This window comes from Globicephala melas, chromosome 16 (assembly GCF_963455315.2).
Source record: "Globicephala melas chromosome 16, mGloMel1.2, whole genome shotgun sequence".
In the NCBI taxonomy this organism is placed as follows: Eukaryota; Metazoa; Chordata; class Mammalia; order Artiodactyla; family Delphinidae; genus Globicephala; species Globicephala melas.
In genome coordinates, this window is record NC_083329.1 from 54,907,960 (window position 1) to 54,926,660 (window position 18,701).

At 45.5% G+C, this 18,701-nt stretch overlaps 2 protein-coding genes across 4 annotated transcripts in view; one reads left to right on the forward strand and one right to left on the reverse strand.

The window, feature by feature from the left end:
* Positions 1-8,928, reverse strand: part of RPS24 (ribosomal protein S24) — a 270,410-nt gene extending 261,482 nt beyond the window's left edge. Inside the window, exons 1-7 of one of the 3 annotated variants that reach the window (XM_030862720.2) lie at positions 8,851-8,928; positions 7,264-7,329; positions 6,965-7,174; positions 5,307-5,417; positions 4,642-4,659; positions 2,839-2,860; positions 2,390-2,476 (exon numbers count right to left, since the gene is read on the reverse strand). In XM_030862720.2, coding sequence (XP_030718580.1) covers positions 4,654-4,659; positions 5,307-5,417; positions 6,965-7,174; positions 7,264-7,329; positions 8,851-8,853 — 396 coding nt within the window. In that variant the 5' untranslated portion in view covers positions 8,854-8,928 and the 3' untranslated portion in view covers positions 2,390-2,476; positions 2,839-2,860; positions 4,642-4,653. Of the gene's footprint in view, positions 1-2,389; positions 2,477-2,838; positions 2,861-4,641; positions 4,660-5,306; positions 5,418-6,964; positions 7,175-7,263; positions 7,330-8,850 lie in introns of those variants that run through there. The other 2 variants (XM_030862721.2, XM_070043910.1) reach the window with 2 other exon arrangements.
* A 1,760-nt stretch (positions 8,929-10,688) lies between these two features.
* The window catches only part of POLR3A (RNA polymerase III subunit A), a 49,245-nt gene continuing 41,232 nt past the window's right edge, over positions 10,689-18,701 (forward strand). Inside the window, exons 1-5 of the mRNA XM_030862717.2 lie at positions 10,689-10,874; positions 13,793-13,928; positions 14,196-14,333; positions 14,871-15,042; positions 15,176-15,330. Of these exons, the coding sequence (XP_030718577.1) occupies positions 10,831-10,874; positions 13,793-13,928; positions 14,196-14,333; positions 14,871-15,042; positions 15,176-15,330 (645 nt within the window). The 5' untranslated portion in view covers positions 10,689-10,830. The remainder of the gene's footprint in view (positions 10,875-13,792; positions 13,929-14,195; positions 14,334-14,870; positions 15,043-15,175; positions 15,331-18,701) is intronic.

The window sequence follows — 18,701 nt, forward strand, 5'->3', positions numbered from 1 at the left end:
TTTCCAAACTATTCTCACAGATGCTTTATCATCTGAGACTCAAAATAGCCTTGCGTCAGGTCAGCAGAGAAAGTACCCTTGGGGGCCCCAATTTAAAGAGAAGTTAACCCCATCAGGGGACCACGCAACTTGCCCAGACACCCAGCTGGACTAGATGGAAGTTAAGCGGCATGCAGAGGGGACACAAGACCAGAGGGCAGGTGGACAAGGGTGCAGGCTAGCTTGCAGGAGCAGAGGCCACGGGGGATGACAGAACAAACACCTACCCTGAGGCACACAGCCCACCCTCTAACCTTGCCAACTGTCACCATGCAGGAAGGTGGGCCTGCTGTTGATTCTTCTGATAACTCAAGATGCTAGGAATCTGGATCTTCATGTACGGTTTGTCCTATTTTGAAATGCTTTGCTTGTCCAACAAAGCTTACTGACAAGACTGCCAGTTCGTGACGTTTGTAATATCCTAGCCCAGGCAGTTCCCCTAGAAAAACAGGCTCAACCAGAGTTAATCACGATTCCCTTCAAAGAGACTACTGGCTGAATGACTGCAAACTTTGCCCTCCCCGAGCATATCCCAATGGAAAAGCTTACGGACCTTGTGACTTGGTTGCCAAACTTCACCTCATCAGGCTCCCTGCAGCTGTGCCCCGTCTTCACACCAACACCTAGTACCTCACTCTGAAAACCACCTCCTACCCTTCTGTTCTTGCTCCATTGCTTCTTTTAGCCCTGCTCCTGAACTTTGTGACTACAGGCCCCTGGGGTCACCCCCCACCCCCGCCCACCATTTCTCGGCTTCATCTCCTGTCCTGTCCTGAGCCATCCCAAATATAACCTCTCCCAGCATCTTCTGCTTCTTGCCCCTACATGCTGCTCACCAGCCCATCTCTGCACCTGCACAGCCTAGATCAGTCCTGGGGAACTGCATCTCCACCAGGCATGGATGATCTCTGGCCTCCACACACTGCTCATTTAAAAATGCCACTCGCCTCAAATCCCTTAGGGATTCCACACCACCCATTAGCCATTTTGGTGGAAACAGAAGCGTGCAGACCTAAATCCCCCACTCCTCCAAACTCTTCCTATACAAGTAGACCATCTAATCTTATTTCCTGGTCCTATTAAGGGAGCACAAAGCAGATTCCCTAGCAAGGGAACCCACAAGGCCATGGTTTCCACAAACCCAAGTATGCAGCCTCAGCAGAGCCACAAACGGAACTACACCCACCCCGCCCTCTGCACCCTGGGCCAGCAGGTTCAGGCCCCTCACTTACCTGGTCACATCCCTGCCCTCCCAGGCTATAGCTCCTTCTTCAAGTCAAGGCCTCTCACCATGCTCTCTGCAAAATATCCAACCACTCCTTTCTGCAACCCTCACATGCCTTCTGCTATCATGATTCTTGCTTTTTCCTGGTTCCCCTTTCAACCCAACCAGCTAAGCAGTCCTCTACTGCTTCCTGAGTTTTCTCTGAAGCTTTCCATCCACTGACACAGTTCTTAATAGCATTTATAAGCCTGACTCCTACATGGACCTACTTAAGATAGAAACCAATCACACACCAACCTCAGGGAAGAATGACATCCAAAACCCATGAACCATTAATGCCTCTTCTGTCCCCTCCCAAACACCCAAGCTCTCCTACTCATGTTTCTTATCCTCTCAAATGGCACCCCAACCCCCCAGCAACCTTCAAACAACCCCCTCCTCAAATCCCCCAACCCCACACAACTGACCAATAACCCACATTTCAGGTTCTCAACCTTGACGCCTAAAAAAGCCAGTGTGAGAATAACCATCTGGCAAAGAAAAAGTAGCACTAGATAACCCTCAATGCTTCATAAAACCCACGCACAATCAGATTTACCAAGCAATTCCACATTACACACAAATATTCACCACTCTAGAGCCTTTTTCAAATTCCCCACCCACAATAAACCACTCATCTATCACATAAGCACAAGCCCGCAACAGACAAATAACAATTTTGACAGACGCTGTTTACTTCAGGATAAATGATGAGAATGTAATCTAGTAACTTAATTTCTATCAAGGCCAGCAAATTTTTTTTCCGTAACAAAGACTAAGTGGGGTTCTAGTAAAACCAAAAAGGAATTCAGGTTTCAAGAGTCTCTTTCAGAGACTGACCAACTATAATACCAAGTATTAACATGAGCACACCAGACTGGCCCTACGTGCTCCCACGCTGCCAATACTCTACACCCTGACATCTTTGTGCCATTAAAGGGAAGGACAAACACCACCCCAACATAGCAAGTTTTCACTGAATGCTTAATGGAACATGTGAACTTGGGCAGCACTCTAAATCTGTTAAACAGCAAACCAATTTTACAGCACTCCCAGTAAACTTCAAATATATTCCAAACAACCAGATATGTAAAAAGTCTTAGTTTATTAACTCTCTCATGAAAAATCTGCACAATCACCACAGACACAGTCACTGCAGAGTCTTTATTCCTTCTGTGAATTAAAGAAAAAGAAAAATTTAGTTAGCAACTGCCTTTAAAAATTAAAGTTCAAAGTCTTCAACAAACCCCAAAATTAATGACACTCATGCAGAACGAACATTAGTAACCTAGACCATATTAAGTTTGTGTGATCTTAAAACAATGTAAGCATCAAGATATAAAACTCACAAACATTCAAGTTAGGGATGAGACAAAAAACAAGTTTTGACAACAAAACCTTGCCACTGCTAGTTTTTAAGGGGCACAACTCTTGAGAGCATTTGTAAATACACTTCTAAATCATTTCACATGCTCTATTTTTAATGACTGTCAACCAAGGAGTCTAGCAATCTAAACGAAAAGCTTGAATTATACCTGTTGTCCAATCTCCAGCTCACTGAATCAGTGGCAGGGAAGGGGGAAAGGAGGGAAGAGGGAAAAGAAACATTTCATTAATAGTCCCTTTTCAAACTCCTAAATAATCTGCATGCAATCAGATACCTTAATGACTATTTTGTTCTTTGCAATTGTATAAAGAGCACTCCCTAGACACACTCACTGATTTTATTCCACCCAATTTTGAGAACAGCCTGCCTGATTACTATGGTTCGTAGGCTGCCACTGCCTACTTACACATGAAGGCGCCTCTGCTTTGCTCAGCAACACCGTGCTGGGCACGCTAGCACCATCAACAGACCTGAGAATCATCGCAGACTGAAGTCTAATTTAACCACAAGGGGAGAGCTCTAAATGATCAAGCAAGTCTTTTAAAACCTGTCTCAGTTCAGTACTTTAAAAGCCACCATTCACAATCAACACGAGTAGTGTGAATTAGTATTTAAAAAGGCAGAACTCAGCTGATGTAAAAAAAATTCAATTGCTCTTCAAACATGAGACTACTCCGTAATTTAAAACAACTCTATTATACCCGAAAGGTGCAACTCCAACATCTGGATTCCAACATCTAAGTTCAAAGGACATTACTATGCCTTTTTTTATTTGAGCCAAAGAATACACGTGCTCATTTATGCATTCCTTTTCCAGCCGCTTTTCAGAGCAGTGCTAGTGAAATGCACTAGTGCAACCTGAAGCAGGAATAGTGATAGCTCAGGTCCCCACAGGGCTAAACTCTGCACGTCGCCGCTGAGCACTAACACACGTAACTCAAAGGCTGAATGAAGAAAACAATGTGTAAAAAAGTTCTTCAGATCTAGATCAGAACACAAATATTGACTGTTTTTCAACTTCTGGAACTTCTGTCAACAAGTATACTAAGCCTCACAGAGGGAGCAGTTATTCTAACTAAGCAGCAAGCAGTTCCTCTGGCAGTCCATTACAACGCCATGGCACCCGGAAGTCAATGGGATTACAGCCCAGAGCAGGCACACCACCGTTTACGGCCTGGTCTGGCGGGGAGTCACGGTGAGAGGAAGCATGTCGGTGAGAGGAAGCATGTCGGTGAGAGGAAGCCTGTCGAGCGGTGACCACCACTGTTTCAAAACCTTACTAGTCCCAACCCACTCTCAGCCCACTTTAAACGTTACTGCTTTAGGCTGCTCAGATGTGCAAAAGTATTTAAGTACCTGTGGGAAAAGCGTATTTATCAAAGGCTTTGATGTGAATATTCAATTATCTTGGAAATTTTCCAATAAAAAAAGGGCATCAGGTGGAAAGCTGGAGATCAACTAATAAAAAGCAATGGGACAGTAAAGGAGACAGTAAAAGGCAGCTTTCGGTGTGTGCTCCCGGGACAGAGGCTTTGCCAGATTTTCCGGACCAGTTTATCACCAAAGCTGCCAGAGAATCAACCAATCTCCAGAGTCCCCAAGGGAAAGACTGCTCATGACTGGATGAGTGAATCCTTACCAAGCCCTGTGTTAAGTAAAGCCATTTCCTGGGTAGGTGGTACTCTGGAACACAGCATTTCCCAAGTGCCAGTTAAAAGCGGCTACCTTCCTCCACTGGGGCACTTCACAACTTAACATGCATTTTTGAGTTTCCAAAATAAACGTCATTTAAAGTTTTTCTCCTTTGCCCATAATATACTACTTTAAACCGCAGCAGTGGTGTTATAATAGACTATACTACAAAACTCTCTTCCGAAAGCCAACATGCAAAGCATCAAAGCAATCTTAGTGAAGGTGATGCATCCCCACACCGTGCTCACAATCTCAGTACCTGCTAGACACTTCATTTCTGATGAACAAGAATTCCAAGAAAGTAGAGGAAAAAGGCAAAAAAAAAAAAAAAAAAAGTTCACAGAACACTTGATTATTTGTTAATTTAACAACCCAACACCTTAATTCCATTCAACTACTTACAATTAGCTAGCAAAGCTGGTAAAAAGCTCATCATTAAAATCACTTAAGTCCTGACTAACTGGAGAGGAAAGCAATGGAGAACTGTGCTACCTCTCCAGCATGCCAGGAAAACATGGGCCACATTGATTCAGCTGCTTCTTCAATCAGTTGTCAATTTTAAGAAAATAAGTCTTGGGAAACTAGATCTGCTCCCCCTTTAACAATCTTTCTAATTAGCAGTAAAATGAAAACTTTCCTGATAGGACTTGCAAGGCACCCACCAGGATCACTCTACCGATCACCGAACCGATGTGGCCCCATGTTGTGCTAATCTGCGAGCTAACAAGGGGTGGGCAAAGCTACTCTACTGAGGTGTTAAGATACTACATTACGTGGCTTCTCAAAACAGGTTACCTTCTGTAATCCAGAAGAAGTCGGAAAAGAAGAAACATTAAGAAAGGTTATTAAGAAAACAAAACCCCACCTTTCTACAAACTAAAAACCTGGAATTGACATTTCTGTATTTCCCTTGATAAACTATACCTTTTTGCCAGCACCAACATTGGCCTTTGCAGTCCCCCTGACTTTCTTCATTCTGTTCTTGCGTTCCTTTCGCTGTTTTCTCGAGGTCTTTTTCTTCTCGTACAGGCCATGCTGAAAAAGAAAGGAATATATATACGTATACACACAGGTGACTTGCAAACATCAACGTCGTTACATACTAATCCGGTAGGGAAAGTGACCAGGCTGGAGCTCAAGAAATACAGCTTCAGAAGTCAACACTCTTCAAAGTACATTTAACAATACTTGTTTGTGCTAGAACAGAAACGGTCATTAAATTGAGATAGCACGAACAGAAAACAGCACGGGAGAAGTGTGCACTCAACGCTCCGTGCATGCTGTTATGGTTCGGAGCCTACAGTTCGCTAGGTCTCCACATTTTCAGGGTCTCTTCCATTTCAACTCCGTTTCCTACTCATAGCTGACAGAGGAATCTTTCCCAAGAACTCTACACCCCCCACGGAGACAGCATCCAGCTACTCATCTTCACTCTGCCCACTTCTGCATTTGCTCTTCCTACTGCCTACAGGAATGCTCCCCTATCTTTACAAGGAACTCGGCTTCACTTCACCTCAGCCAGGTCTCCCAGACCACCCAATTAAAAGAGTGCAGGGCTTCCCTGGTGGCGCAGTGTTTGAGAGTCCGCCTGCCGATGCAGGGGACACAGGCTCATGCCCCGGTCCGGGAAGCTCCCACATGCCGCGGAGCGGCTGGGCCCATGAGCCATGGCCGCTGAGCCTGCATGTCCGGAGCCTGTGCTCCACAACAGGAGAGGCCACAACAGTGAGAGGCCCGTGTACCGCAAAAAAAAAAAAAAAAAAAGAGTGCAGCATCTATCTACCACATACCTATTCAATAGAAAGATTTTACCTAATAGCAAGGAGGAATAAAAGTTAAAAGGGGGCAGACACAAGAACTATTTCAAAGTAACAATTCATTTGCTCATTCACAATTTAGTATATAAGCTAGGGAGTTTGCCCAGTCTACTGCTGTACAGTTGAGCCCTGAACAACTGCACAAATATGGGTGCCAACCCTCAACACAGTTGAATATCTGATTATACCTTACAGCTGGCCCTCCACATCCACACTTCCCTTCGCATCTGTGCAGTCAACCAACCTCGGATCGCTGTAATACAGATTTTACTACTGAAAAAAATCTGCGCGTAAGTGGACCTTCATAATTCTAACCCGTGTTGTTCAACGGTTAACTGTAGGTCATTGTGTAGTGCTTGGTACTCAGGAAGTGATCCAAAAGCTTTCATGGTTCCTGGCAACCTATGAAGTTAAGCCCAAACTCAGATGTTTGGGAATAAAGATTTCACTTAATTTGGTGCCAACCTACCTGTCTAAACTCATCCCCCTACCTACTTCCAGTTCCTACCTCTAGGAGCACTGCTTTACCTGCTCTTCTAGACCCAGCTCAAATGTCACCTCCTCAAATCCTGCAGACCCCATTCTGAACTCCTGTTCAGAACTATCTGTGCATTTTATCAAAGAACCTTTTCTCTCAACCCCTTAAGAGTTCTTTAGTATGTTGTCCCCCTGCAGACTGCTTGCTTTTGCTCACTCCACTGCACGCACAACACAATGTTACTGAAAAAATGTCTTTAGCAGCTGTTGAACAGATAGGACACCTACTCTTGCAAGCCTGTGTTTGGGCTCATTCTTCTTTGCGTAATCCAAGGAATCGTAAATCATGCCAAAGCCAGTTGTCTTGCCACCACCAAAATGGGTTCGGAATCCGAACACAAAGATGACATCTGGTGTCGTCTTGTACATTTTGGCTAGTTTTTCCCGAATTTCTGTCTTAGGTACTGTTGCCTTCCCAGGATGAAGGACATCGATGACCTAAAAAGATCACCAAGTTTAGTGTTTATTATAATGAAATACATCTTCAAAACTGAATAACAACCAACTTTTGACGTACCCTTCCTTACCATTTGTTTCCGCTGAAGTAGTCGGTTGGTCATGAACTTCCTTGTGCGGATAGTTACCGTGTCGTTCTGAAAACATAACAACGCTCATTAATAAAACTATTCAACCTTTTCTTGACCCGCTGTGATTTTCCAAGAGCTAGAACTGCAATGTCCAAATCAGTAGACCCTGTGGCTATCCATCTGTGGATAATTAATTAAAAATAACATTTAAAACGCAATTCCTCAGCTGCAGGAACCACATTTCAAATATTCAGGAGTCACATGGGTTAGTGGCAAAAAAGCTTCAATAAAAGAAAAAAAAATGCACAAATTCCCATCTCGTAACCCACTTAGCACAGTGCCTAACTCACAGGTCACCCCATCACAAAAACAGCATCAAGAAAACACTCAACAGCCACATTCTGAATCTGTCAAGATTTTAAGTCTGGAAACGCCTTACTTCACTTCATTACAGAAATCACTCTGCAGCAAGGTTTCTCAAACCTCTGGTATTTTGGTCCAGAGGGGGGCACTGTCCAGTGCATTTTAGACTGTGGAGCAGCATCTTTGACCTCTAACCACTTGATGCCAGTAGCACCTGCGCTTCCCAGTTGTGACCAAGAATGTATCCAGATTTTGTCCACTGTCCCCTCAGAGGCAAAAAATCACCCCCAGTTAAAGCCTACTTCTCTGGAGTAAAGCTGTGACTCTATAAATGTTATTGTCCCGGAACCCTATTTATTGCATCCTGCACAGATGTGACAAGCATTGCACCACCTCCTTGTAAACTACCCTTCTTGAATGACCAACGCTACACCCCACCAAAAAAACTGTACCCCCTTCTGAATGGCCCCGTTGCTCTTTTACACTATGAGTGACTACCAAGGAATGTGGGCATTCAGCGTGCTTACACTAAAATAATTCACCAAAAAGAAGAGCTCTCATAGTAGATTGACTAATTTTCGACTGCAGTCTGAAAAACCATACCACACTAAGTTCACTTCAACAATATTCGATTCTTGAAAGTAAGGGTCAAGGGAAAAACAGCTCGCAGATAGAGTAGGGTTAAAAACAGGTGAACCTTCTAATGAGCTAATCATGACATGGCAAGCCTTAAAGTGGCTCCTCTTCCCGGGGCCTGTTTCCCCCCTGTGAAACAAGAGAATCCATTCGGCTGACAATATTCTAGCTTACACGTGGGAACGGTTTCAGTCGTCGCAACACGCCCGGGCGCTGCCGACACCCTCTTCTCCTCCTGGGCTGCCTTCACCGGCGAACCGCCTACCCCAAATTAAGCGTTCAAGTGCGATGTGTCTCTCCTCACCCTACCCCACCCCACCCCACCCACTAGACTCCACGAAGCCGACAAACGCAGCAGCCGCTCCCGCAGTCCCCATTCCGAGGACTCCGAAGCCCGGCATGTCTGGGTCGACAGCGCAGCCCGGACTCCCCGCGGGCGGCTCCCCGGCCCTCGGCAACCGGCCTCCGTCAGACACGGCCAGGGAAGAGCAATCGGGCTTCGGGCGGCCGTAGTGCTAACGGCGGGACCAGGGGACGGAGGATGGCCCAGATATGCGTTGGATGATCCCTGGATCCGCAAAGACTCACCATAAGGGCGGCTGATCTTCAAGCAGCCAGGAAGGAAAAGAGAACTATCTTCCGCCGGCCAATCATATCAACGCTCACGGAAGGACCCCGGGAGACGCCGGCGTGGGGGCGTGGCCAGACCACGAGGCCGACCGCGCTAATGCCTGATTGAAAGTGTATAAGACCTGCTTTCTTCGCTCTTTCGCCACACCCCCGGAACGTGAACGGCCAATCCGGAGGGGGAACAGTTTGGGCCGACCAGGTTTACGCAAGCACGTGTTCCACTTCAATTCGTTATCTTGAACTGTCTCTACTTAAAATTCCGGTAAACCGGATTAAAGTTAATTCCCTTCCAACCGCGTTAGAGGTTGGTAAAGCTCGAAGGCATCCTTGGAGGTCCTCTCGACCAGCCTCCTCATTTTACTGCTAGGGAAACTGCAGAAACCCGGACTCAAACTTTTATTTCAAGTACGCAAAACTGACCGTTTTAATTTATTGCTATTTAATTAATTTATTTTTTCTGAGCTTAGAGAATCTGATTTTCTAATTAAAAATAAAAAATTCTTTAATTTGTCTTTTTCTGAAAAATCTTAATCCCCACAAAAGTGAGCTTTTAATAAGTATCTGCTTGATAGAGAAATTTGTTAGTTTACAGTGAGACATACGTGTAACAATAAAGAACATAAGCATGCAGGTTCAGAGACCGACAAATCAGGTTGCAGGCTTTTGAGAGCGCTGCTATGTGTCTGTTACTTTCTGAGTACTTTTACCCTTATTTTGCCATTTAACCTTCCCACCAACTCTAAGAATTAGGGTACATATTACTTATCCCTTTTATAGATGGGGAAACTATGACAGCACGAGGTTAAGGAACTTTCCCAAGGTCGCTCAACTTTTAAGCAGTAGTGCCTAAACACCCATGGATACTGTGGTTCCAGAATCTTTGTTTTTAACTTCTAGATAATGAAAATCACTCACCAAATCTTCAAAGATATATTAACTGCTGAAATAGGAAAATCTGGTTTGCTTTGCTTTCTGTCTGTGACATGTTTTACTAGTGGGGATCCATAAAGTTTGAAGACAGCATCCCTTAAAATTCAAAAGTGTTGAACCACTTTATTGGTTTCTGTTTAGAGTTTCTCACAAATAGTAAAGAAGTAAGTTTCAGGTTCTGTAGCCCTGAGTCCTATGGTGGAATGGTTTTCTCTCTAGTATCATGCGCTAAGATGTCACACTAGGATCACCTCCCACAGGGTGTGAGGTGTGAGATAAGAAATTTATTTCCTCAGTACATGAATAATCGCTTCCTATTCTCCCTTCATCTTGTTTCCCTAGCTCAGCATGGCTCACTTTTCACACTAAACCCACAGATTTTCATCTTCTGTTTTTGTAATCAATAATATAAATTTAATTCTTCTTCTTTTTCAAAATAACTTTGTGAACTGGAGGTGTATGCATGGCCGTGTTTTCTGCCCTGTTTACTTCCTTTCTAGATAATCTAGATGAAGTCCTCTGTTCCTTAGGCAGGTTCATTTTAGCCTCCACCTTTCCTTAAATAATTAGAAGCTCTTAATTAAGATGGTATTGATGTTGATAAGACGATTTTCCATTGTATGCAATTTTTGGCTCTCTGGTTTTCTAAAAGTTTTGAGGCAGGGGGGTTGTAGTTTCTTTGCAGGTGTCAGGTGACAAGAAGAAATGGACCGGAAACCGGACCTTGAAAATACCATGAAGGTTTCGGTACAGTTTCAAGGAGGTGCCGCCAGATGGCAGTGTAGAGAGAAGGCGAAAAGCGGCGTGTTCGGAGCCTCTCTTAACAGACAGAAGCGCCGGCGAGTAGCGGAAGTGGAGGCGGGCACGTGGGGCGAGCTACGGTGGCCGAAAAAATGCCGGGGATGTGTTAGCAACCAGTCAAGAATTAGTCCCGGGCGGGTGCTGTGAGCATCGTATTTCTAATCTAGCTCAGCGAGTCTCGAGGAGGGAGCCCCGGCAGCCGTCACCATGGTGAAGGAGCAGTTCCGGGAGACGGATGTGGCCAAGAAAATGTAAGATGGAGCAAAACTCCCCGAAAAGCAGAGAAATTAGGGGCAGAGGGGTCCGAGGTCAGGGAAGGGTCAGAGGTGAGGTCGGTTGGAAGGGAAGGGCCAGGAATCAGTGGGAGGTGTGGGCACAGTTCAGGAGTATCAGGTTAGATTAATGGATATTGATCGGGCAGAGGGCTTTCACGACCTGGGGAACCCAGGCCAGGGGTGGTTCCTTGGGCGGAGAAGGGGGGATGTGGTGGGAACCTGGGGGATGTGGTGGGAACTTTGGCGATCCGTGCACCATGGGCCGAAGCTCGAGTTCTCCTGAGGTGAGACGATGACCCCTTTCAGCGAATCTTTGGTCATTGCAATGAATGGGAGCGACCTGGGGCGGGGACTCATTTTGCTGCAGAGCACATGACACGGAGGTAGTATTTGCTGACCAAAAGAATGGAGTTGCCAGCTAGAAAGCTGTATCACAGGCAGATGGATAGCAGTCTCAGAAATGAGGCTGTTATTCTGGACCTTCTTCAGAGCTAATTTAGTAGGCCACAACCTCTCCTTAGACCTTCCAGTAGAGAAACAAATCAATCATTCTTGTAGTAGATGCTTAGTGAGGAAGGTACTGTGTTCTGGCCCCGATGATAGACATGAAGATATGAGATGAGTAAGACCTTACTGCCTAGTCTAGCTGGAGAAGGTAGACAAGTCAACTTTGGATAGGACAAGTGCGAGGACAAGGGTAGGCATAGGGGGTTCTGACAGCACAGGTGGGCAAGGGGTTCAGGCAGAACAGCCTTCTTCCAGGAGCCTACAGGAGGGAGAAAGTATAGTGATGAGAAGGAAGTAGATTTGAAGCTTTGTTTCAGAGCCATCTTGCAGGCAGTGAGGAATCTTTTTTTTTCTTTAATTGAAGTGTAGTTGATTTACAATGTTGTGTTAGTTTCAGGTGTACAGTACAGTGATTCAATTATATATATATATTCTCTTTTAGATTCTTTTCCCTTATTGGCTATTACAAAATGTTAAGTATAGTTCCCTGTGCTATACAGTAGGTTCTTGTTGGTTATCTATTTTATATATAGAATGTGTATACTTTAATCTCAAACTCCTAATTTATCTCTTCCTCCCCCCTTTCCCTTTGGGAACCATAAGTTTGTTTTCCATGTCTGTGGGTCTACTTCTGTTTTGTTTTTTAAATATATTTATTTATTTATTTATTTTTGGCTGCATTGGGTCTTTGTTGCTGCACGAGGGCTTTCTCTAGTTGCGTCCACTAGGGGCTACTCTGTTGCGGTGCACGGGCTTCTCATGTTGCAGAGCACGGGCTCAAGGTGCACAAGCTTCAGTAGTTGCTGCACGCGGGCTCAGTAGTTGTGGCTCGTGAGCTCTAGAGCGCAGGCTCAGTTGTTGTGGCTCACGGGCTCTAGGCGCGCGGGCTTCAGTAGTTGAGGCTCGCGGGCTCTGGAGCACAGGCTCAGTAGTTGTGGCGCACGGGCTTAGTTGCTCCGCGGCATGTGGGATCTTCCCGGACCAGGGCTCAAACCTGTGTCCCCTGCATTGGCAGGCGGATTCTTAACCAATGCCCCACCAGGAAAGTCCTATTTCTATTTGGTAAATAAGTTTATTTGTATCTTTTTTTTCCCCCACATATAAGCAGTATCATGTGATATTTGTCTTTCTCTGTCTGGCTTACTTCACTTAGGATAATCTCTAGATCCATCTGTGTTGCTGCAAATGGCATTATTTCTTTCATTTTTATGGCTAGTATTTCACTGTGTGGGTGTGTTTGTAAATATATATATATATGCATATATCTGTATATATCTACAGCACATCTTTATCCTTCATCTGTTGATGGACATTTAGGTTGCATCTATGTCTTGGCTATTGTAAATAGTGCTGCAACAAACATTGGGGTGCATGTAGCTTTTCAAATTATAGTTTTCTCGGGATATATGCCCAGGAGTGGGATGGCAGGATCATATGTAGCTCTATTTTTACTTTTTAAAGGAACCTCCATACTGTTCTCTACAGTGGCTGTACCAATTTACATTCCCACCAACAGTGTAGGAGGGTTCCTTTTTCTCCACACCCTCTCCGGCATTTATTATTTGTAGACTTTTTGATGATGGCCATTCTCTCAGTTTGAGGGGTGTGAAATTGACAGGATTGGTAGGGATGGGTAAGGGAGAAATGAGATTGACACACAGAATTTCTTGGTTGGGCAGTCTTACAGCTGGCTCCCTCTTATTCAGAATTCAGCGGAAATGTCAATTTTCCAGACTTTCTGGCCACACGACATGGTCTCCTCAGACTCTCCTCTACCGCTTCACGTCATTTTCCTCCCCTGCATCTATTCACTTTTGTGTATCTATTTGTTTATTCTCTGTCTTGCCCTCCCTGAAATTGAGCCCCATGTTGTCAGGGAATTCCCTGTCTTATCTAATCTGTATCCTCAGCCCCTGAGGATGGTGCCTGGCACATCATACGTAAACCCCCAGTTTTTTTTGGAAAATGAACAAGGAACAGATTTGGGAGAGAAAGTTCCGGGCTTTGTTTTAGATGTGCTGAGTTTGAGGTGCCTGTTAACTGTCCAGAAGAAGTATCTGTATGGTCTCCAGCTGAGTGGAGATAGCTGGCCTGCAGAGAGAGATTAGACAGACACCACTCAGAAAGAATGTGTAGAATGAAAAAAGTTTGAGGGTTGTAACCCTAGGTAGGGAGAGATGCCAATATTCAAGAGAAGGCAGTAGAAGAGACCACAAAAGAAACTTAAGAGGGAACGAGTCAGCAGGATGAAGTGACATTTAATAATGAGAGAGCAGAGCCTATAGGGAGTTGGAAGGGCAAGGTTGCTTATGGTGGGTCATATGCATAAATGCTATTTTTGGTAAGTGGTTTTGATGTAACTGTTCCCCTATCTCTTTCCATCCCAGAAGCCACATCTGTTTTGGAATGAAGTCAGCTGAGGAGATGCGCCAGCAGGCTCACATCCAGGTTGTGAGTAAGAACCTGTATAGCCAGGACAACAACCATGCCCCACTGCTATATGGGGTGCTTGACCACAGGATGGTAAGACCCCTGCCCTTCCTGGTTCCATGTGTTTTCACTTGCTGATGAAACTGGTGACTTACCAAAGAGGAAGAAGCAAGGGCTTCCTTCCACCTCCCCCATTCCCCTGCGCCTCTCAGGGACGCCAGCCTCCTTTGGTCAGGCAGATGTGAATACCCTGCAGTTTCCCAGGTGATTCTGACTCTGAGTCCCCTGGTCACCTGTGAGGACTGGTCCCACTTTCCTGTCCACTGGTCTCCATTGATTATGGTGTGCTTTTATCCACAGGGTACGAGTGAGAAGGACCGTCCTTGTGAAACCTGTGGGAAGAACTTGGCTGACTGTCTGGGCCACTATGGGTACATTGACTTGGAATTGCCATGTTTTCATGTGGGGTACTTCCGAGCAGTCATAGGTATCTTACAGGTAAGCATGTATGTGTTCATCTCCAAGGTATAAACCTGGGAGTTATTGATCTAGGGACATTAGAGTGAGCTTGGGAATGATGAGTGGTGGGAGATACACGTAGAGAACATTTTTATACTAAAAACAATATTTCATCTTGCAATAAACTAAGTTGCTTAAAAACTCTTTTTCCTTGGTTTTCCTTGAGTAGGTGGTAGATAGGCATTGTAAAAATATTAGTAATTCAAGCAGTACAGAACAGCACAAAAAAGAAAAAATAGTTAACAAAAACGCCACCAGCTGGCTCTGACTATGGCCAGCATTCTGGTGAACATGGGCTGCCTTTGCGTGTCTTCATGTAGATCTGTACATTGTAGCTAAGTGTCCTGGGCAAGGGGTGGTGGTGGCTTTTTTAAAAAAAGAAGAGACTTAGAAAAAAATCTATTACTGGCCAAAGCTCAGGAGATCGTATCAAAAAAGTTTGTTTTAAAGGAATTGAAAGAAAAGACTCTGTCATCCTCTCTTATCCTTTTACCTGTTTTGTTTCATTTTAAAAAGATGATCTGTAAAACCTGCTGCCACATCATGCTGTCCCAGGAGGAGAAGAAGCAGTTTCTGGATTATCTAAAGAGGCCCGGCCTGACTTACCTCCAGAAGCGAGGGCTGAAGAAGAAAATCTCTGATAAATGCCGGAAGAAGAACACGTGCCATCATTGTGGCGCCTTTAATGGTGAGTGGATGCACCTCTCATCTTCCGTTGTGGCAGCAGTTTCTGTAACTGCATTTCCTAGACCGCAGCCTCAGGCCAGCCTAACCAAGAACCTGATTTTTCCAACCGTGGTAAAATAAATTAACTCTTACAGGTACTGTAAAGAAATGTGGGTTACTGAAGATAATCCATGAGAAATACAAGACCAACAAGAAAGTGGTGGATCCTATCGTGTCAAATTTCCTTCAGTCCTTCGAAACCGCCATCGAGCATAACAAAGAAGTAGAGCCTCTACTGGGGAGGGCACAGGTGAGCCTGGAACGCAAGCCTGCCCCCCTCTGCGTGGAATGTCCTCTCCCTCCCCCTCTGGGTGCACAGCTTCCTCCAGAATGAGAGGTCCCCTGGAGCTGGATCTCCGGGAGTACTCCACATGACAGCCATCCACCTGGCACTAAGTTCAATGTGCACCAGCCTCGTAACTAACACGTTTTTAATTGTACGGGTAACACGCGTTACATTTTCATTGTAGAAGATTGTAAAATTACAGCTGTGTAGGGCATACACCGAGCGATCCTGTTTCTCACATGCAAAATGACATAGAAGAATTTGTAGGTACTTTACCTGGCACAAACTTAATTAGTAGAATTTTATGAAGTGTCTTGTTCTGAGTTTGATTAGCGCTTAAGTCACTTGGTACCTTCTAGAATTGATAGTATACCAAACTAAGAAATGAGTTGAGTGGCTGCTGAGTACCAAACTGTCAGACCTGCGGGGGAATGTCAGGAACTGCAAGGCAGTGGGTCTGTGCTCAGGGATCCCACGGTTTAAATGTGTCGTAGGTCACTAATCTGTGAAAACATAGCCAGTACCATGGGGCACAGTGCCAACTGTCACAGGAATGGCAAGGACAGTGAGTTCAGTGGGAAATCTGGAGGAATATGTCACTTTGGACTTGGTTAAGGGGGACTGTGAAGAAAGGTGTGGTTTGTTCCGGTCCTTAAACTTGAGTAGGGTTTAGAGAGTCAAGGGCAACGAGCTCAGCACGTCCAGGTGGCAGCGTTCAGGCTTGTTCTGAAGCTGAGGTTCTGTTTGAAAGTCCTGAAAGCACCTTGCATGTAGTGACTGCTTTTGCCTTCCAGCACTGTTCCAAGTTCTTTCCGTGGATTGCCTTGTATTTAATCCTCGCAGCAACCATGCGGCAGCGTCGCCCAAGATAACAGTGAGCGGTGGAGGGAGAGTCCTAGCCAAGGCCATCGGAGCATAGCCTGTGCTGTAGGAAGGCCGAACAGCTGAGTCTGCTTTCCAGAGGGCATCCCACTCTTGGGGGATGTGGAGCCATTGAGATTTTGAGCAGGGAAGGGACGAGAATTAATAACGAAATTTTAGAAGAGCCTGACTGTTCATCAGAAGACACCATTACAAAAATGAAAAAGCAGGTCACATAGTGGGAGCAAATAGTCACACTTCATCTGTCTGATAAAGGACTCTCATGTCCAGAATATAGGACACAGTTCTTATAAATCAGTAAGGGGGGGAACCCGAATTTTTTTTTTTTAATTTAATTTTATTTATTTATTTTTGGCTGCACCACACGGCATACAGGATCTTAGTTCCCTGACCAGGGATTGAACCCATTCCTCCTGCAGTGGAAGGGCGGAGTCTTAACCACTGGACCGCCAGGGAAGTCCCAGAAAACCCCGATTTTTGAAAGCAGAAGCAAGACTTGAATTGGCACTTCACAAGAGGTTATATTCAAATGGCCAATCAGTAGATGAAAAGTTCAATGTTGTCACTCATCAGGGAAATACTAATTAAAACTACACACACACAGACCCTCTCAGCAAAATTAAAATGTAAAACAACTGAAAACCGAGTGCTGGCAAGGATCTGAAGCAGCTGGCCCTCCTACATTGATGGTGGCCGTGTGAAACGTTTCCATCACTCCAAACAACAGTTTGGCAATTCCTTATAAAATAAAACCCACACTCACCCTGTGATCCAGCAGCTTTACTCTTAGGTGTATACCCAAGAGAGATGAGTACATATGTCCACAGAAATATCTGTACAAGTATGTTCATTACAGCTTTATTAATAAAAGCCAGAATTCGAAACAGCCCAGATGCCTGTCAACAGGAGAATGTAGAAATTGTCACAGATCTACACAATGGGATAGTATCCCGAAATGAAAGAAATGAGCTGACACACACAGCCTGGCTGAATCTCAGGATCCTGCTGAGAGGAGGCAGCTTTATACAAGAGTACAAAGCGTATGATTCCATTTAGATCAAGTCTAAGAACAGGCAAGACTGATCTGGGGTAAGGGCTTAGTACTGACTGGGAAAGGGGATATCAGGGTATTTTCTGGAGAGAGGGACATATTCTTTATTTGATTTGAATGGTGGTATATGTGTACCAGTGTATACATGTAAAAATTTATCAATCTCTTTAAGATTTGTGCAATTTTCTGTATTTAAATTATGCCTTGATTTGGGGGGTGGGGATGCAAAAAGAAAACAGATCCTGAACCTGGGTAGTGATAGTGGAGCCAGGGGCAGAGTCATCGTATGCAGTCAGAATGGACAGGAATTGATGACCAGCCACTGTAGCGCTGGGTGTGAGAGGGTGGTCAGAGGCGAGCGGGTGCCCATGCGCAAGCATCTGGAAACATGGAAGTTCTCCTGGAAATGGGGGAGGGCATCAGCTGTGCATTCCAGTGGAGGTGTCTTCAAGGCAGTTAGAACTAAGCTCCTGCAGAGGAAGTGAAGGTGCAGGCTGAGAAAGTGGATCTTGTCCTTCTACTGTCATGAGTGTAGAAGAATTCTACCTTCCAGGCTGATGGTTGTGTAGAAAGCAACCAGAAGCCTGGCTGGCAGCCTTGTCAGTGAGCCTGAGGGGTGCCCCAGCTCTCTGGGGTGTGGCCTTACTTGCAGCCTCCCCTGCTGCTCCGAGATCAACCTGCCTGACATCCACTACCACTTTCCCCTGCCAGCTCTCTGCCTGGACCCCTGCGGCCACTGTCCTTACTTGCTGGGGACCGCTTCTCTGCTCCACACACTCTGCAATAGAATTCTCCACTGGGGCCTGGGAGGCATCTTGTTTGGAAAAGTCTCCAAGTGACGAGGCCTAAATGGCTGGGCCCAGGAGGTGACCCCCTCCCACTTAGGAGTCACTTGTCTCACACGTCTAGATTGCCTCTCAGGGTGTCGCCCACTGCCACCCTCTCCCTGTCCGCCCCAGCTCACCTGACCCAGGCGACACCTTAGACGTGGTTTAGGGTGGTGGTTAAGAGCTTTGGCTTTGGGGTCAGACAGACCTGAGATTAGAGCCCAGCTCTGCCGCTTATTTATTCTGTGACCTTAGACATGCGACCCAACCTGGACTTGACAGAAACTCCGGACTCTATCCCCAGAAGACTAACATACATCCATCCCCAATTTTAATACAAATCCAGGGGGTGGTGGACCTGCAGGTAAGAGTGTCTCCATAGATGGCATCATCCCTGCAGACTGAGTGTTAGGCTGCCCTGGCTGATGTCTTTCTAGCCGTGTCATCTCACCACCGCCCGAGGCAGCCACACTGCATTGCTAGAGAACTCAAGCTGTTAGGGTATTCCGCCGTGTACAAAGCTGAGCCCTGCTCTACCGTCCAGCAGTCCCTGACTCTGCTTCCTGGCGCGTAAC